Source organism: Bubalus bubalis, chromosome 9, assembly GCF_019923935.1.
Source record: "Bubalus bubalis isolate 160015118507 breed Murrah chromosome 9, NDDB_SH_1, whole genome shotgun sequence".
Taxonomy (NCBI): domain Eukaryota; kingdom Metazoa; phylum Chordata; class Mammalia; order Artiodactyla; family Bovidae; genus Bubalus; species Bubalus bubalis.
This window is the reverse complement of record NC_059165.1, coordinates 48,487,848-48,504,574: the sequence shown is the minus strand read 5'-3', so window position 1 is coordinate 48,504,574 and position 16,727 is coordinate 48,487,848. Positions and strand designations below refer to the sequence as shown.

The following is a 16,727-nucleotide window of genomic DNA, read 5'->3' as shown; positions in this document are numbered from 1 at the left end:
ACCCGTGACAAAGGTCATGCGGAGAGGCCTGATATGCAAAGGCAAGTCAGGACTCGAGGGGCCCCTGGATCTGCTTGAGCATCTACCCCAAAACCAGAATCTGTCTGTTTTACTACTCTACAACTTTCACCAACTCCTCTGACGTTAACGGGGGGCTAGCCCCGATCACCTTTCTCTGAAGGAAATCAACTTAGAGCTCTAGTTAATTAGCCTCCTGGGCATATTAGGAGTGTTTCAATCCAAACCCCAGCTCTCTAACTTGCCTGACAGGTTTACCCGGACTCCTACAGCTACGTATACGATTGTTTACAGCCTCCCAACCGCGAGAGGCACGGGAAGCTTAAGATATTCAAATAGTATAGAGCCTCTCAGGGAGTTAGAAATTGTTAGAATAGAACTAGTAGAAGATTTCATTGTTGAGCCAAGGCTTGCTGCCAAGTTTCCACATCCCCTGTATTGTGTCCTTGGGAGTATATTAATTAACATAGTTGGTATATAGAAAAAAATAAGTAGTGGCCTTGGTGTTAACAACTTTAGACCCTTAAGGTAATAAATTCTTTCCTTGTTGTAAGCCCACTGCACCTTTGCCCTATAGGAATGCAACTTTATCTAACACTTTTGAAGGATGGCGCCAAACTTTAAAATAATTACTCTTAGAAAAAACATGTTTTCTGGTTAACTAACTTTTATCGGAACAAAGAGTCATAAAATGTTAATAGGCCTTCTGGCCAGAAGATGATGTAAATCACCTAAAGCATTTGTATATGATAAGTTTGCAGAAAAGAAAGCCTGGTCTCGATAAGGATCAAAGACTGCTGACTTTGCATGGTTTTACATCCCCTATTATCCTCTACGCACAACTTAAGGTATATAAGCTCCCTTTGAAAATAAAGCTACGGGCCTTGCTCACCGAAGCTTGGTCTCCCCATGTCATTCTTTCTTGTTTCCTTTTCTCTCCTTTTCTTCTCTGTTCTTCCTTCAGGATGACTGATTTGGAGCGTGGGGGCTCTCTGAGACCACTTACTTGCCTGGGCTTCTAAGACCCACTTGAGAAGGTGCCTAAGGTGGGGTACCTTCAGCTATTCGAGAGGGTGCCTGCGGCCTCCGTGGTCAGAGCAAGTTCGGTGTCACGAACTTTATTGGTTTCCCACGTAAACCAGTCAGGTCAAGCCTCTGTCTCTCCGCTTTGCTATTCTTTTGCCAACGCCGTCCTCCTGAGGATATCCCTGGATCCAACTGGGGCTAGACCCCGGTAAGTGGCGCCCGGAACAGGCTATCCAAAGGTAGGTCTCCCCCATTGTGCAGTTTTTGGATGGCTAGGACCCCACTCAGGGTGTCGCGGACCCCCCTGCATAAGATAGGTAGGGTGAGTAGGAGTGGGAAGTGTTGAAGTGTTGAATCTTGCAATATAAGACAAGATTTCAGTGTTGAAGTGTTGAATCTTGTAATTTAAGACAAGATAAAAATTTTCTGACATGGGTAACAGTGAATTAAAAGAATGACAACTTTTTATAGGAGTAATTTTGCAATTGTTAAGCAAAAAAAGGAATTAAAGTCAAGAAAGCTAATGTTCAATCCTTTTTCACATTTGTACAAGAGCAGTGTCCTTGGTTTCCAGAAAAGGGCACTGTTAACTTAGATACTGGGAAAAGGTAGGTAAACAGATAAAAACTTGTTATAGTCAACATGGTCCGGAAAAGGTGCCCTCTGATGCCTTTTCCTTATGGAATATAATTAGAGATGCTTTAGACCCTGCTCCTGATTCTGAAAGGTTCATGTTAAAGAGGAAAGTGAGGGGAAAAAGGTGCATGTACGAGAGGAAAGTGAAGAAAAGGAAGCTATACCTGGCTATCGGCAGCTAAACGAATGGCTAGCTGCTATGACTGCCAATGAGCATGTAAAAGATAGGGATGAGAAGATAGATCAGCTCTCCCCTCAGGATGAGGAAGATTTAGAGGAAACGGCAGCTTGATACCATTCTGATGAGGATTGGTTTTTTTTAGCTAAAGATGCTCCTAAAAGTCTAAGAGAAACATCTCCAATCAGACCATCCGCTCCTAGGAGCTTGACGGAAATATCTTCAATCACACCATCTGCTCCTATGAGTCTGAGGGGAAACATCCCCAATCAGACCATCTGTAAGATTTAAATATCAAACAGGCAGAGGATCCCAGAGCAGGAGAGGAAAAACAGGGAATGCTTCAGTCCCCGCTTGCCCCCTCCTCCCTATAGGGGTGAGGGCCCTCCACTAGAACTTGCCCGGGGAAGGGTCCTTTCTAGCCCCGAGGATGAATTTGATCCCCACCTTGAGGCTTGTTTTCCAGTAGTGTTTCAGAAAAGAGGTGGGGAAGAGGTCCCTTTCTGGGAACCTCTTCCAATGAAATTAATTGAAAAACTCAAACAGGCTTACGCCTTATATGGGGCTACAGCCCTGTACACTTTAACATTATTAGACGCCTTGGCTGTTAGATGGCTGACACCTCATGATTGGAAAACAATTGCTAAGGCTTGTTTATCTGGAGGGCAATTTATACTTTGGAAAGCTGAATATGAGGACCTTGCCTAAAAGCAGGCTAGCACTAACCTCAAACAGGGAAGAAGCAACATTGTAAAAGAAAAGTTGGTAGCAATTGGTGATTATGCAACATTCGGGGATCAGATGGATCTAGGCAAAGAAACTTTAGAACAGGTATCAGCCTGCGCCCTTGGGGCCTGGCGATTATTGCCTCAAGAAAAGGAATCAACCTCTTCCTTTTCAAACATTAAACAAAGGCCAGAAGAGCCATATGAGGACTTTGTATCACGACTTATAGAGGGAATCAACAGCGTAATTTCTAGTACTGAGGCATCTGAAATACTGATAAAACAACTGGCATTTGAAAATGCTAATTCTACCTGCCAGGCTATCCTACGTCCTAAAAAAAAAAATCTGGGGGAGTAGGAGATTACATCAGGCAATGTGCAGAGGTAGGACCTGCAATGATGCCGGGCGTTGCTATAGCTGTGGCCATAAAGGGAAATTCTTATCAACAGACAGTTCAATCCTTTTTTACAAACAAGAATAACCTGCCAAAGAGTCATTTCAGTAATCAAGGCCGGAATGCTGGCTTGTCCAAAGCCTGCATGTCTTGCAGCCAGGAGGGGCACTTTACGCGCGCCTGCCCCCAAAGAACAGCTAACTCTTATCTGCCGAATCCTGCCTCCACGGTTATGACTCCTAATCTCCCTAAGACTCCTTGTCCTTGTTGTCAGAAGGGATATCACTGGGTAAAAGACTGTAGATCAAAATTCCATAAAAATGGAACCTTGCTAGTTCCTGACCAGCAGTTGGGAAACGGGTTGAGGGGCCAGCCTCAGGCCCCGACAGCAATTGGGGCAACATCTTTGAACCCATTCATACCCTTCATCCCATCACAGAGCTCATTAGAGCAACCCCAGGCAGCGCAGGACTGGACCTCCATTCCACCACCTCAACAATATTAACACCAGATAGTCCTACTATAAAAATCCCTACAGGGGTTAAAGGCCCATTACTGACAGGTTTGGTAGGAATTATACTGGGCAGAAGTTCCTTAGCCATGCAAGGACTCACAATTGTTCCTGGAGTGATTGATTCAGATTACACAGGAGAAATTCAGATTATGATTTCACCCCCAATTAAAACTATACAAATTCATAAAGGACAGAGAATAGCTCAACTTTTACTTTTGCCTTATCACACTGCCATAGGGCACACTGTTACTCAGAGTGAGAGACAAGAGAGAGGATTCACACCCAGTGATATGGTCTTTTGGGTGACAGAGATTACTCAGAAATGCCCTATGAAAACTATCTTGGTTACTGGCAAGTCTATTGTGGGGCTGTTAGATACAGGAGCAGATGTTTCCTGCATTTCTGGGAAAGACTGGCCCAGGTCCTGGCCAACCCATACGACTGAAAACGACTTGGTGGGAATAGGGAGAGCCACCGCAGTAGTTAAGAGTGCAAAAATGTTAGACTGGCGGTTTGAGGATACCTGTGGAACTTTTCAACCCCATGTAGTTACTTCACTCCCCTTTACTCTATGGGGGAGGGACGTGCTGTCTCAAATGGGAGTGCTACTTCTTAGTCCTGATGAAAAAGTGACCTCCCAAATGCTCGATATGGGCTATGATCCATCAAAAGGACTAGGTAAACAACAGGAAGGAATAATTGAGCCAATCTGCCCAACCCCTCGACAGCAACGTACAGGATTGGGGTATCCAAATTTATAATGGAGGCCATTGTTTTTGCTGCCGACCCCATTACATGGAAATCTCAAGACCCAGTGTGGGTAGAACAATGGCCTCTGCCTAAAGAAAAATTACTGGCAGCTAAGATGTTAATCTCTGAACAACTGCAATTGGGACAGATTGAACCCTCCAATAGCCCCTGTAACACTCCTATTTTTGTCATTAAGAAAAAATCTGGCAAGTAGCGACTTTTACAAGATCTAAGAGCTATTAATGCCACTATGGAAGACATGGGGGCCTTACAACCTGGGCTCCCTTCCCCAGTAGCTGTTCCAGAGGGATATAATATTATTATAATTGATTTACAAGACTTTTTTCACCATTCCCTTAAGTGCTGAAGATAAAAAGCAATTTGCCTTTAGTCTGCCATCAGAAAATTTTAAGCAGCCTTATTTAAGGTTTCAATGGAAAGTGTTACCCCAGGGAATGAAAAATAGCCCTACCCTATGTCAAAAATTTGTCAATGCTGCTATAGAAGATATTAGGGCTAAATATGAACAAGTATATATGATTCATTACATGGATGGTATTTTAATAGCTCATCCAGATAGAGCTCATTTGCAAACTGCTCTCCAAGATTTGACTCAGGCACTGTCAGCTAGAGGCTTAAAAATTGCCCCAGAGAAAATTCTAACCAATCTACCTATAACTTATTTAGGAAGGGTTATAAATTCTGAAACAGTGACTCATGCCCCTTTACAATTGAGAAAAGACCATCTTGTTACTTTAAATGATTATCAAAAACTTTTAGGTGTTATTAATTGGATAAGGCCCTATTTAAAATTAACCACTGCTGAGCTAAAGCCTCTTTTTAACATTCTGCGCGGTGATCCTGATCCAACTTCAAAAAGGCAATTAACTGTTGAGGCTCAGGAAGCCCTAGACAAAGTAGAAAAGGCTTTATCTGATAGCTATGTAAAAAGAATTGAATTAGCAGCCGCCTGGCAATTCCTTTGCCCTGGCTACCCCAACTGCACCTATGGGAGTTTTATGGCCAAACGGCCCCCTAGAGTGGGTCCATCTTCCCGCTCAAGCTAAAAAGGTAGTGGTTTCTTATCCGGGTTTAGTGGCTACTTTAATATTAAAGGGGAGAAAGTGGAGCATTGAGTTATTTGGTAAAGAGCCATCAGAAATTGTAATTCCATATAATAAAGAACAGCTTGATGCTCTTCTAATGTTTGATGAAAATTGGCAGATTGCTATAGGAAATTATTTTGGTCAAATTCTGCATCATTTACCTTCACATGTTTTGCTAAACTTTATATCTAAACATCCAGTTATTTTCCCTGTTAGGTGCAAACACTCCCCCATTCCAGGCACTCAAATGGCCTTTACTGACAGGTCAGCTAATGGCAGAGCTTCTATAGTTACAAGAGATCAGCATAAGGTTTTGCAAACACAAGAAACTTCAGCTCAAAGAGCTGAACTCACAGCTGTTATAGAGGCTTTAGTTATGTTTGCAGAGGAGAAATTTAACCTTTACTCTGACTCTCAGTATGTAGTCAGGCTGTTCCCACACATTGAGACTGCGGTTCTGCCCGAGAACAAAACTGCTATCTTTCACTTGTTAACTAAACTACAGCAGCACATTTGGGAACGAAACCGAGATCATATTTTATTGGCCACATTCAAGCTCATTCTGGATTGCCTGGACCTTTGAATGCCTTAAATGACTTGGCAGATTCACTAACTAAAGTTACAGTGGCTCCTGCCTTTGAAGAGGCTCGAGCCTCTCACTCACTCCACCATCAAAATGCTAATGCCTTAAGATTATCAATTTCAGATTCCCCGTGAATCTGCGCGAGAGATTGTTCTCTCCTGTTCACATTGTCCCACTACTGTAAATAATTTACCTATGGGAGTTAACCCTCGCGGTCTCAGACCTAATGTACTCTGGCAGATGGATGTAATTCATGTCTCTTCATTTGGAAAATTGTCTTTTGTTCACGTAACTGTAGATACTTTTTCTCATGTCATTATTGCAACTGCTCGTACTGGAGAGGCCTATAAGGATGTAGTGCAACATCTCTTTACTTGTTTTTCATATTTAGGTCTGCCAAAGGCTTTAAAAACTGGTAATGCCCCTACTTATACTTCTAAGCCTTTCCAGGATTTTTGTATAAAGTTTTATATAAAACATAATACAGGCATCCCCTATAATCCACAAGGACAAGCTATAGTAGAAAGGGCACATCAAACATTAAAAATACAAATTCAAAAATTACAGGAAGGGGAATTTAAATATAGTTCCCCCCATCAGATCCTGCAGCATGCTCTCTTTGTAATAAACAACCTGAATGTTGATTCATCCGGAGCCACTGCAATGCTTCATCATTGGTGTCCGGAACAAAATAAAAAGCTGTTGGTGAAGTGGAAGGATCTCCTCTCTGGACAATGGAGGGGTCCCAACCCATTATTAACTAGCGGCCGAGGATATGCTTGTGTTCTCCCACAGGATGCAATTTGGATCCCGGACAGACTGATTCGTCATGTCACAGCCCCCCAGGCATCTGGTCCCTCCACTGCCTCGACCACAAAAAAGGAAGGGACCTCCTCTACCTCCACGCCCTCCACCAACACGGGAAGCCCAGCTGATCTCTAGACGAATGACACCAGAGATCCCAGATGAACAGGAAGAGGAACCACCCACCAGACAGATGTCACAGCTCCGTATAAGAGATATTGTTCCCCCTAATTCTTTACCCCACAGGAAATCACCGGGATGTCCTACGCGGGCCACTCAACAAGCCTCTATACCTACCTGGGGACAGATTAAGACACTTTGTCACCAGGCACAAGGGATAGCTTCCCCACAGGGCTCTCCAGCCTCTCCGGAGAGAGTGTTTATTGCTATGCTTGCCTTACTATCTTGCCAGGTAAGCGCCTCCTCTCCCGCTCCAGAAAAGTATTGGGCATACTTCCCAGATCCTCCAACCTTTCAAGTAGTTACTTGGAACAATGCCCCTATACGGGTCCACACAAACCAGCCTCATTTATTGGGAGGACATTATACTTTCTATACAAATGAGGAATACCCTATTAATTTCAATTATACCTTTAGGGGATTAACAGACGATCTCCCTGTTTGTTTTAACTTCCCTTTTGGTCATACAGGAAGCTTTATTACTCCTACCAAAGAAGGATGTATTGGAGCCTCTGAAAAAGCAATTATAACAGATTCTCCATCCTTAAGATATCGGTCAGTTTGGGTATTACTGGCTCGTATGCCTGGGATCCCTGACCCCTCTAAATCCCTGCATTTTAAATCTCCACCAAAATATCCAAATTGTCATAATGCTGCCCCTTCAGATGCCATATGGAACACTATAGATGGTCATTCAGGATATCCGATTTGGAAATCTTGTACTTATAATTCTAGAATTGACTACAGAATACCAGGAGGAAATTATACCATTCAGGACTGGAGCAACCCGGATCCAGGTCAGGATCCAATGATTGATGATGCATTTAAAGGGAGATTTGACAATTGGAAAGACTATTCAGTTCCTTGGCCATTACGCGCCACTAGATGGCATCGTAATCAATTTGTTCCTCCTATGCTGTCTTATACGGCTAAGGGCAGAACTTACTGGCAACCAGAAATTTGGAAGGCCCTTACCGCTACTGCCCCTATTACCTTAACCCGGCCAGAAAATACTTCTACTTATTCTGTTTTAGCTTGTCTACCCTCGCCTTATGTTTTTCTCTTCACTAATGACTCCAAGAGACTTAATATACACATGAATTATTCGGGTGGACCTAATATAGTAACTTGTGAACAATGTATGCTCTCATCTTGTTTGACCCCTCAATATAATGTTAGCTCTTTTGTGGTGTTGCAACGCCCACCCTATCTTATGGTGCCTGTAACTATAACCACACATTGGTATGATAACTATGGTCTTGCTGTATTACAACAAGTGCGGGATTTAATGCGATCACGACGGTTAGCAGGCTTACTTTTCCTGGGAGTAGCAACTTTAATAACCGGAATTGCTTCTGTTTCTATGGCAGCAGTTTCATTGACTAAACAAGTACACACTGCTCAATATGTTGATGCTATGTCCAAAAATGTTTCTTTAGCATTGGCAACAGAGGAAGCTATATTCAGGAAGCTGGAGATGAGGATAGATGCCCTAGAGGAAGCAATATTGCATATTGGAAATGAATTGCAGGCTTTAAAAGTGAGATTGGCACTGTCCTGTCATGCCGACTACCGGTGGATTTGTGTAACACCCCTGAAAGTAAATGAGACAGATTATGACTGGCAAAAAATTAAAAATCATATTTTAGGTGTCTGGAACAGCTCCGACATTAGTTTAGATTTAAGGAAACTTCACAGTCAAATGACAACCATAGAACGCTCTCACTTAGATTTTACTGCCTCAGGAGTAGCAAGTGACTTCTTCCATACATTATCTAACTTTGTTTCAGGAAAGTACTTTCTGTCTGCTATTTTTAACTATGCTGCTGTGGCCGCTCTAATTCTGCTTATCATATTCATTCTTCCTTGTATTGTCAGAATTCTCCGACAGAGCATTCAGAAGCTCGAGACTGAATTGCATCTGGCTTCCTTAAGAAATAAAAATGGGGGAGATGCCGGGAGCCAGCACGGGAGTTCCCACCCATGACAAAGGTCGTGCGGAGAGGCCTGATATGCAAAGGCGAGTCAGGACTCGAGGGGCCCCTGGATCTGCTTGAGCATCTACCCCCAAACCAGAATCTGTCTGTTTTACTACTCTACGACTTTCACCAACTCCTCTGACATTAACGGGGGGCTATCCCTGATCACCTTTCTCTGAAGGAAATCAACTTAGAGCTCTAGTTAATTAGCCTCCTGGGCATATTAGGAGTGTTTCAATCCAAACCCCTCAGATGGCTCTCTAACTTGCCTGACAGGTTTACCCGGACTCCTACAGCTACGCATACGATTGTTTACAGCCTCCCAACCGCGAGAAGCACGGGAAGCTTAAGATATTCAAATAGTATAGAGCCTCTCAGGGAGTTAGAAATTGTTAGAATAGAACTAGTAGAAGATTTCATTGTTGAGCCAATGCTTGCTGCCAAGTTTCCACATCCCCTGTATTGTGTCCTTGGGAGTATATTAATTAACATAGTTGGTATATAGAAAAAAATAAGTAGTGGCCTTGGTGTTAACAACTTTAGACCCTTAAGGTAATAAATTCTTTCCTTGTTGTAAGCCCACTGCACCTTTGCCCTATAGGAATGCAACTTTATCTAACACTTTTGAAGGATGGCGCCAAACTTTAAAATAATTACTCTTAGAAAAAACATGTTTTCTGGTTAACTAGCTTTTATCGGAACAAAGAGTCATAAAATGTTAATAGGCCTTCTGGCCAGAAGATGATGTAAATCACCTAAAGCATTTGTATACGATAAGTTTGCAGAAAAGAAAGCGTGGTCTCGATAAGGATCAAAGACTGCTGATTTTGCATGGTTTTACATCCCCTATTATCCTCTATGCACAACTTAAGGTATATAAGCTCTCTTTGAAAATAAAGCTATGGGCCTTGCTCATCAAAGCTTGGTCTCCCCATGTCGTTCTTTCTTGTTTCCTTTTCTCTCCTTTTCTTCTCTGTTCTTCCTTCAGGATGACTGATTTGGAGTGTGGGGGCTCTCTGAGACCACTTACTTGCCTGGGCTTCTAAGACCCACTCGAGAAGGTGCCTAAGGTGGGGTACCTTCAGCTATTCGAGAGGGTGCCTGCGGCCTCCGTGGTCAGAGCAAGTTCGGTGTCACGAACTTTATTGGTTTCCCACGTAAACCAGTCAGGTCAAGCCTCTGTCTCTCTGCTTTGCTATTCTTTTGCCAATGCCGTCCTCCTGAGGATATCCCTGGATCCAACCGGGGCTGGACCCTGGTACCAAGTGGTCACCACGGAGCACTGGAACCGACTTTGTCTCACTCAACTCTTGGGTGGCAAGCAAAGTCATTGCTCACATTTTACAGGTGAAGAAACAAGGGTGTGGAGTAACTTGTCCAGGGGCACACTGTTAGACAGGGGCCATCACCCTGCACACCTTTCTTTGGCCCCAGGGCCCCTTGCCTTGGGTTCCAGCCTGGGTCAGAAACTATGAGCTAAAACCATGAAGGAAACATGAATCGAGCCAGATATATCAACCAAGTATGTTGGTTGATACCAAAATCCTCCATAGTTTCCATGATGATTCTGACATCACTTGGGGAAGAAGGAGGCCAAGTTGGAGAGGATCTTGCATATATGTGTGATTTCAGGAACACCACAAAGGCTTTTTGCCTCAAGATATCTCCTTTATCATTAGGAGTGTAATCATTTGAATAAGTTCATCCCACATGATATGCTGTTAAGAAGTCAAAAAGAAAGAAAATAGTGACAAATAATGTGGCTAAAACTTCCATAAGGTCCTGCATACTCCATTCCTCATAGCAATTGCTAATGCACTGTTGCATAGGGAGGGGTCTGAAACTTCACCTAAACTTGAGTTTTTCAAGCTTATTTGACCATGGGACCCTTTAATGTGGACCACCTACCATTAGCCCTTGGACATGGCATTCTGTGGAAACCCCTTTGAGAAATGCTGTGTTATATTAAGCAATGCCCTCCCCAGATTTTGTTTTTTTAAATCCACCCTCCCCAGAAGTGAGTTCACTTATTAAATCCTTAAAACCTCAGTGTAAATAATATTATCAGTTGTCAGGGCTCCAGATTCCTAAGGAAGAGGATTGATTTGGGGGGAGGGGGATTGAGAGGAGGGGAAGAGAAGTGTTGTAGAGAGGGAACTCAGGTCAAAAGGAGGAGAAAGAGAGTTTTAATAATCCACTCAAGGGTACACAGCTAGTAAATGATAGAAGCTCAGATTTGAACCTGAGCTGCCTATTCTGAATGCTAAGGTTAAACCCATCAGACTGTAGTAATAATAGTAGTAGTGTTACTGACTCAGGCTAATTGACCACCTTCTAGATGTCAGGCACTTTTCTAAGCAAGCACTTAATATTTAATTCTTAATCCCTACAATAGCACAAAGGCACAGAGAGGTTAATTAATTTTCCTTGGGTCACGTGGCTCACAAGTGGCATAGCTAGGATTGGAACCCAGGCAACTTGATGCTAGAGTCTATGCTTTTAGCTGTTATCTGAACTGTCTTTTGTATTCTTACCATTATTTTCAAAATTTAAAAAAGTGACCAGAACTAGGGTGCTATTCCATGATGAGATTTTGTGAGGCCATACCTGTCTCGTGGTGGTCCATGGCCCTTAATCCTGTGAAAATGTCCCTCTAACTAAACTGAGAGCCCTGTGTTGGGATCTCCAGCCCTGGAGTTGGGCTGGCCAGGCCCAGCAGTGCTGGGTGTCCTGGGGAAGGCCCATTTCTCACCTTTACAGGAGCAGTTCTTCTCCAGGCGGTGCCTCGGGGTCAGGATGCTGAGCCGGGCTGTGCTGTACGTGGGCCCAACCCTGGGGTCCAGGCGCACGGTCTCTTGGCAGATTTGTCCCTGGCAGCTTGGCCCCTGGCAGGGCACCACGGGCATGGCTGACCTCATCTGAATTCCCACTGAGTGCTCCATCTCCTTGGCTGAGCGAGCGATGGTGGATGCCAGCTCCTGGAGCTTGGAGAAAGCCCCCAAGTGTCCCTCAAAGACCAGGAGCACATCCACACCAGCTGTGGCCTCTGCTGGCTGAAGGCTGGCCAGGTGGATGTTGGCTCGTTTGATGTCCAGCCAGTTGCTAAGGAACCTCTGCAGGTTCCTCCAGTGGTCACTCACCAGCTCCTCTGGGGTGAGCTGGTGGAAGCCCATCCACATGGTCTGCTGCAGAGCCTCTGGCCCCATGTGCCACACATGGACGTGGACGCCAGCCATGGTGGAGAAGGTTCCATCACTGACTGTGACGTTGAACGTGTATCGGCCCCGAGGCAGCGCGTGGGAGGCGATGATCTTGCCATCGGTGGCCCCCACTGAGAAGCGCCGGCCCACGCTCTCCTCTCCCGCCAGGCTGTAGGTCAGCATGTCCTGCGGGTCTCTGTCTGTGGCGTGGATTTTGCCCACCATGCCGCCCTGGAACTCCTCCTCCCCGATGGTGATGAAGATCTCCAGGGGGAGGGCGGAGGGCGGGTAGTGGCTCTGCTCCCTGATGTGGACCTTGACTGACGTGGAAGATGAAAGGGGTGGGGTGCCGCTGTCTGACACCTGTGGGTGAAGCAGGCTACGAATTAGGACAGTGGCTATGGCCCCTAAGGGGCCTCCCTGCTGCTCCAGGGTGAGCTCAGTGTGCTGTTGCATTTGAAAAGGAAAATCATCACTCCGGAAGCACCAAAGGCTTTGTGGAGGGGCTTACAGCCCACACCAGGCAGTAAAACTTAACTCTACACCTTCTCATCTGACACCTCTCTGAGTCCCTCCTAAGCCTTGCTAGCCACACGCTTCCTTCCCCTTGAACTTCTCTCATTCTGTCTCTTTCCTTAGGAAGGTCATCACATGTCTCCTAGCGATTTCAGAGCACATCCTTTGTGGCGACTGTCAGCCCAACAGGTTCTCTTACTCCTCTTTACTATGACCCCTGGGGTCACTGGGGTCAGGCTGGGGATGGGCATGTCTTCTTCAGTTCAGTCAACAAATATGTATTGAGTGCCTTGTACAGACCAGGCCCTCTGCCGTGATCAGGAGAAAAGAGAGGTGAGGAGGAGAGGTGACAGACAGGGAACAGCAAGTGTCAGGCCCTCAGGTGGGAAGGAATGCTGAAAAAGCAGGAAGGGACCAGAGTGGCCAGGGCTGAGGGCCAGAGGTGAGCAGAGAGGTAACCCAGGTGGTTACTGATGGACTGAGGAACAGGAGATTGGATTTAAGTCAGAGACATGAAAAGCCATCAAAGGTTTTAAGCAAGGTGATTATTAGAATAAATTAGAAATGCCTTTCCTTTGCACATTTCACCAAGCATCTCTACAACTTTCTGCCCAGACTTAGGCAGACAAGGGCGAAGCTTTCCTTCCCCTCCTCAGTTGCATTACCACTTTCACAGCTGTTAGCAAGGATCTTCATAGTTCTCCCTACAGTAATATCTTGTTCATATGGATTTGCTTTGAGTGGGCAAGAAAGGTATAATAATACACCTGCTTCTGGGAATTATTGGTAACTGATGAGATATCAGTAGCAATGGCAATAATTAATATTACTGCTAAGTATTATAATATATGGGCTTTCCTGGTGGCTCAGATGGTAAAGAATCCTCCTGCAGTGTGGGAGATCTGGGTTCGATCCCTGGGTTGGGAAGATCTCCTAGAGGAGGGCATGGTAACCCACTCCAGTATTCTTGCCTGGAGAATCACATGGACAGAGGAGTCTGGTGGGCTACAGTTCATGGGGTCACAAAGAATCAGACATAACTGAGTGACTAAGCACTGCATTATAACATGTAACTGACATTATCTGAGTACAAACTGTGTGCCAGTCACTTTTACATGCTTTAAATGTGTGATCATAGTTTATCTGTCTGATAAGGCAGGTATCCTGAAGTGTCCTACTTTACAAAAGATATAACTGAGTCTCAAAAAAGTCAATTAACATGCTCAAGGTCATGCAGCAGGTAAAGCCAGAGCAGAATCTGCTGGCCTATACAGAGTCGGACATGACTGAAGTGACTTAGCAGCAGCAGCAGCAGCAGCAGCAGCAGCATAGTGCCTCCCAGTGAACAAAAGTGGATATACAGGATGAATGCAAGAAAGTGATTGAGTTACTAAGTGATACTCTGAGCCAGGCTACAGAGATCAGGAAGCTGATCTCTTGACCTATGTTTTTGGCTTTGAAGACCCTCTACGTTAGCCCACATCTGTTCTCTGAGTCAAAGCCTCCCATTTCCAGCTACTTATTGGACACCTTTACTTAGATATATCATGGACACTTGAAAGATAATATATGATAAACAGAGCCCTCATTTTATCCCATAAACCTGTTCTCCATCCAAGTCTCTCCAGACTCATAAATGGCCCTACCAATCAGACTTCACTGGAGTCAGGAACCTGGGAGTGGTCCTGATTCTTCTCTTTTCTTTCTCTCCCCATGTCCAATCCACCACCAACTCCCACTAATTTCCAAGCAAAACCTGTTGCAAATCTGTCCACTTGTTCATCTTCACCATCACCTCAGGGTCTCAGCACCACCCGCCTCCAGCTTAGATGACTTCTCATTGGTCTCCCTCAACCACTCTTACCCCCTTCAACTGACTGTCTCTGGAACTTAAAAAACGAGCTTCCTGAGACACAAGAAGGGTCACTTCCCTGTTGGAAACCCTTCCATCACTTTTCACTGCACCTTGATTAGAATCTACAAGTATTACCAAGGCTTATCATGGGTGACTATACTTCCTGGTTAGCCCAGGACAGTCTTGATTTTCAATTGTTATGAAAATCAACAGTTATAACCAATTAACTGTTTTTAGTGCCTCTCTCACTCTCAGGAGCATCACAGTTTGGACCTCAAATAACATGGTCGTCCAAGCTATGAGGCACCCATGAGCCATCCAACCCATCCTTTCAGCTTCATTCCTACCACCGCTCACCATGTGATGACCAAATGACTATGTCTCGGGTCACTTCAAGCTCTTTCCCAAAGTGGGATTGGTCTTGTCTTGTTCTTGCCTGGGACACTCTCCAGCCCCCTTTTCATGTGGCCAACTCCTCAGGTCTCAACTCAAGGGCAGCCACCCTCTGAATATGTCTCTGCAGTGCCTTTTGAGCTTCCCATCCATTTCTTTCTTCATCTGTTTATTGTTTATCTCTATAATTAGAATCAAAAGCCTATGGGGACAGGGATCACCCTCTTCTTTCTGCTGCTAGCATGGGACCCAGCATATGATAGGTACTCAATGGATGCTGAATGAGTGAATGCCTGACTGGCTGTCTGAATGGATGACTACATCATCCTGACCCCAGAGAAGTTCACAAGATAGTAGTATCCACTAGACTTAAGGTTTAGTTGGCTTAAAGCTCAACATTCAGAAAATGAAGATCATGGCATCCGGTCCCATCACTTCATGGGAAATAGATGGGGAAACAGTGGAAACAGTGTCAGACTTTATTTTTTGGGGCTCCAAAATCACTGCAGATGGTGACTGCAGCCATGAAATTAAAAGACGCTTACTCCTTGGAAGGAAAGTTATGACCAACCTAGATAGCATATTGAAAAGCAGAGACATTACTTTGCCAACAAAGGTTCGTCCAGTCAAGGCTATGGTTTTTCCTGTGGTCACGAAATGATGTGAGAGTTGGACTGTGAAGAAGGCTGAGCGCCGAAGAATTGATGCTTTTGAACTGTGGTGTTGGAGAAGACTCTTGAGAGTCCCTTGTTCTGCAAGGAGATCCAACCAGTCCATTCTGAAGGAGATCAGCCCTGGGATTTCTTTGGAAGGAATGATGCTAAAGCTGAAACTCCAGTACTATGGCCACCTCATGTGAAGAGTTGACTCATTGGAACAGACTCTGATGCTGGGAGGGATTGGGAGCAGGAGGAGAAGGGGACGACAGAGGATGAGATGGCTGGATGGCATCACTGACTCGATGGACATGAGTCTGAGTGAACTCCGGGAGTTGGTGATGGATAGGGAGGCCTGGCGTGCTGCGATTCATGGGGTCTCAAAGAGTCGGACACGACTGAGCGACTGAACTGAACTGAACTGAATGAGCATCGGCATGTTTCATCAGCATTTTGGCTGCTTTTTCTTGGGCAGTTTTCCTACAGCCCATGATAATATCACTGTATATATCACTGCACATGTATATATGTTCTCTCATTGGACCCTGGCACTGAAACCATGGATAATCATTAGTCAAATCCACTTCCCCTGCCTTCACTAGTTAAGGTCACTTTAAGACTTGCATCTGCATATAACCTAAATAAGATAGTTGCCTGCTTTATTTTCCAGGACTTGGGGAGTCAGCTGTGCCTAGTGGGAATAGAACTGGTTCAGACTGTGTAGGACCACCAGCCCTTCAACAGAGCATGCCCAAGTTCTGCTTGGTGACCTTGATGTCAGAGGACAGAAAACTCCAGCCTCAGGTAGTGCAAAGTGCCTCCATTTCTGGACATGCAGAGGCCTGTAGCTTAGGAACACCAGCAGCAGAACAATGATTACCACACCTTTTTCCAATCACATTTCGCTGTGCTCCCCTCACTCCCCAGGCCTCAGACTGCCCTGGCCCTTTGTTCTTTATCCATAAACACCCAGAGCCCCTTGCCTTCCAGGAGGTGGTTCTGAGACTTGTTATCCTATCACCTTGCCTGGCTGCCTTGCTAATAAACCCTCTCTTCACCGCAGACTTCATCATCTCAGCATTTTGGCTTGCTGTGACACTGGATAAACTGAACACCAATGCTCAGAGGTAGGTCTTTAACAAGACTTGAGGTTCAAAGAGCTATTCTGGCCAGACTTGAGGAATTAGATCCAGGGTGAGGGTGTTTCTGTTCT

General features: G+C 44.9%; 2 protein-coding genes across 3 annotated transcripts in view; one reads left to right on the top strand and one right to left on the bottom strand.

Moving 5' to 3' along the window:
- The window catches only part of FAT2 (FAT atypical cadherin 2), a 98,075-nt gene that overhangs the window by 13,242 nt on the left and 68,106 nt on the right, over positions 1–16,727 (bottom strand). For both annotated transcript variants that reach the window (XM_025292379.3, XM_044947435.2), the window contains exon 19: positions 11,647–12,457. In XM_025292379.3, coding sequence (XP_025148164.2) covers positions 11,647–12,457 — 811 coding nt within the window. The remainder of the gene's footprint in view (positions 1–11,646; positions 12,458–16,727) is intronic.
- LOC123335034 (endogenous retrovirus group K member 6 Env polyprotein) lies at positions 912–9,068 on the top strand. Its single transcript, XM_044947436.1, has 2 exons — positions 912–1,283; positions 6,727–9,068. The coding sequence occupies exon 2, from the start codon at positions 6,761–6,763 to the stop codon at positions 8,900–8,902; it is 2,142 nt and encodes a 713-aa protein (XP_044803371.1). The 5' UTR covers positions 912–1,283; positions 6,727–6,760; the 3' UTR covers positions 8,903–9,068.

Bases quoted from the DNA above. Each gene is read 5' to 3' on its own strand.
- LOC123335034 (XM_044947436.1), top strand. From the start codon at position 6,761: ATGTCACAGCCCCCCAGGCATCTGGTCCCTCCACTGCCTCGACCACAA.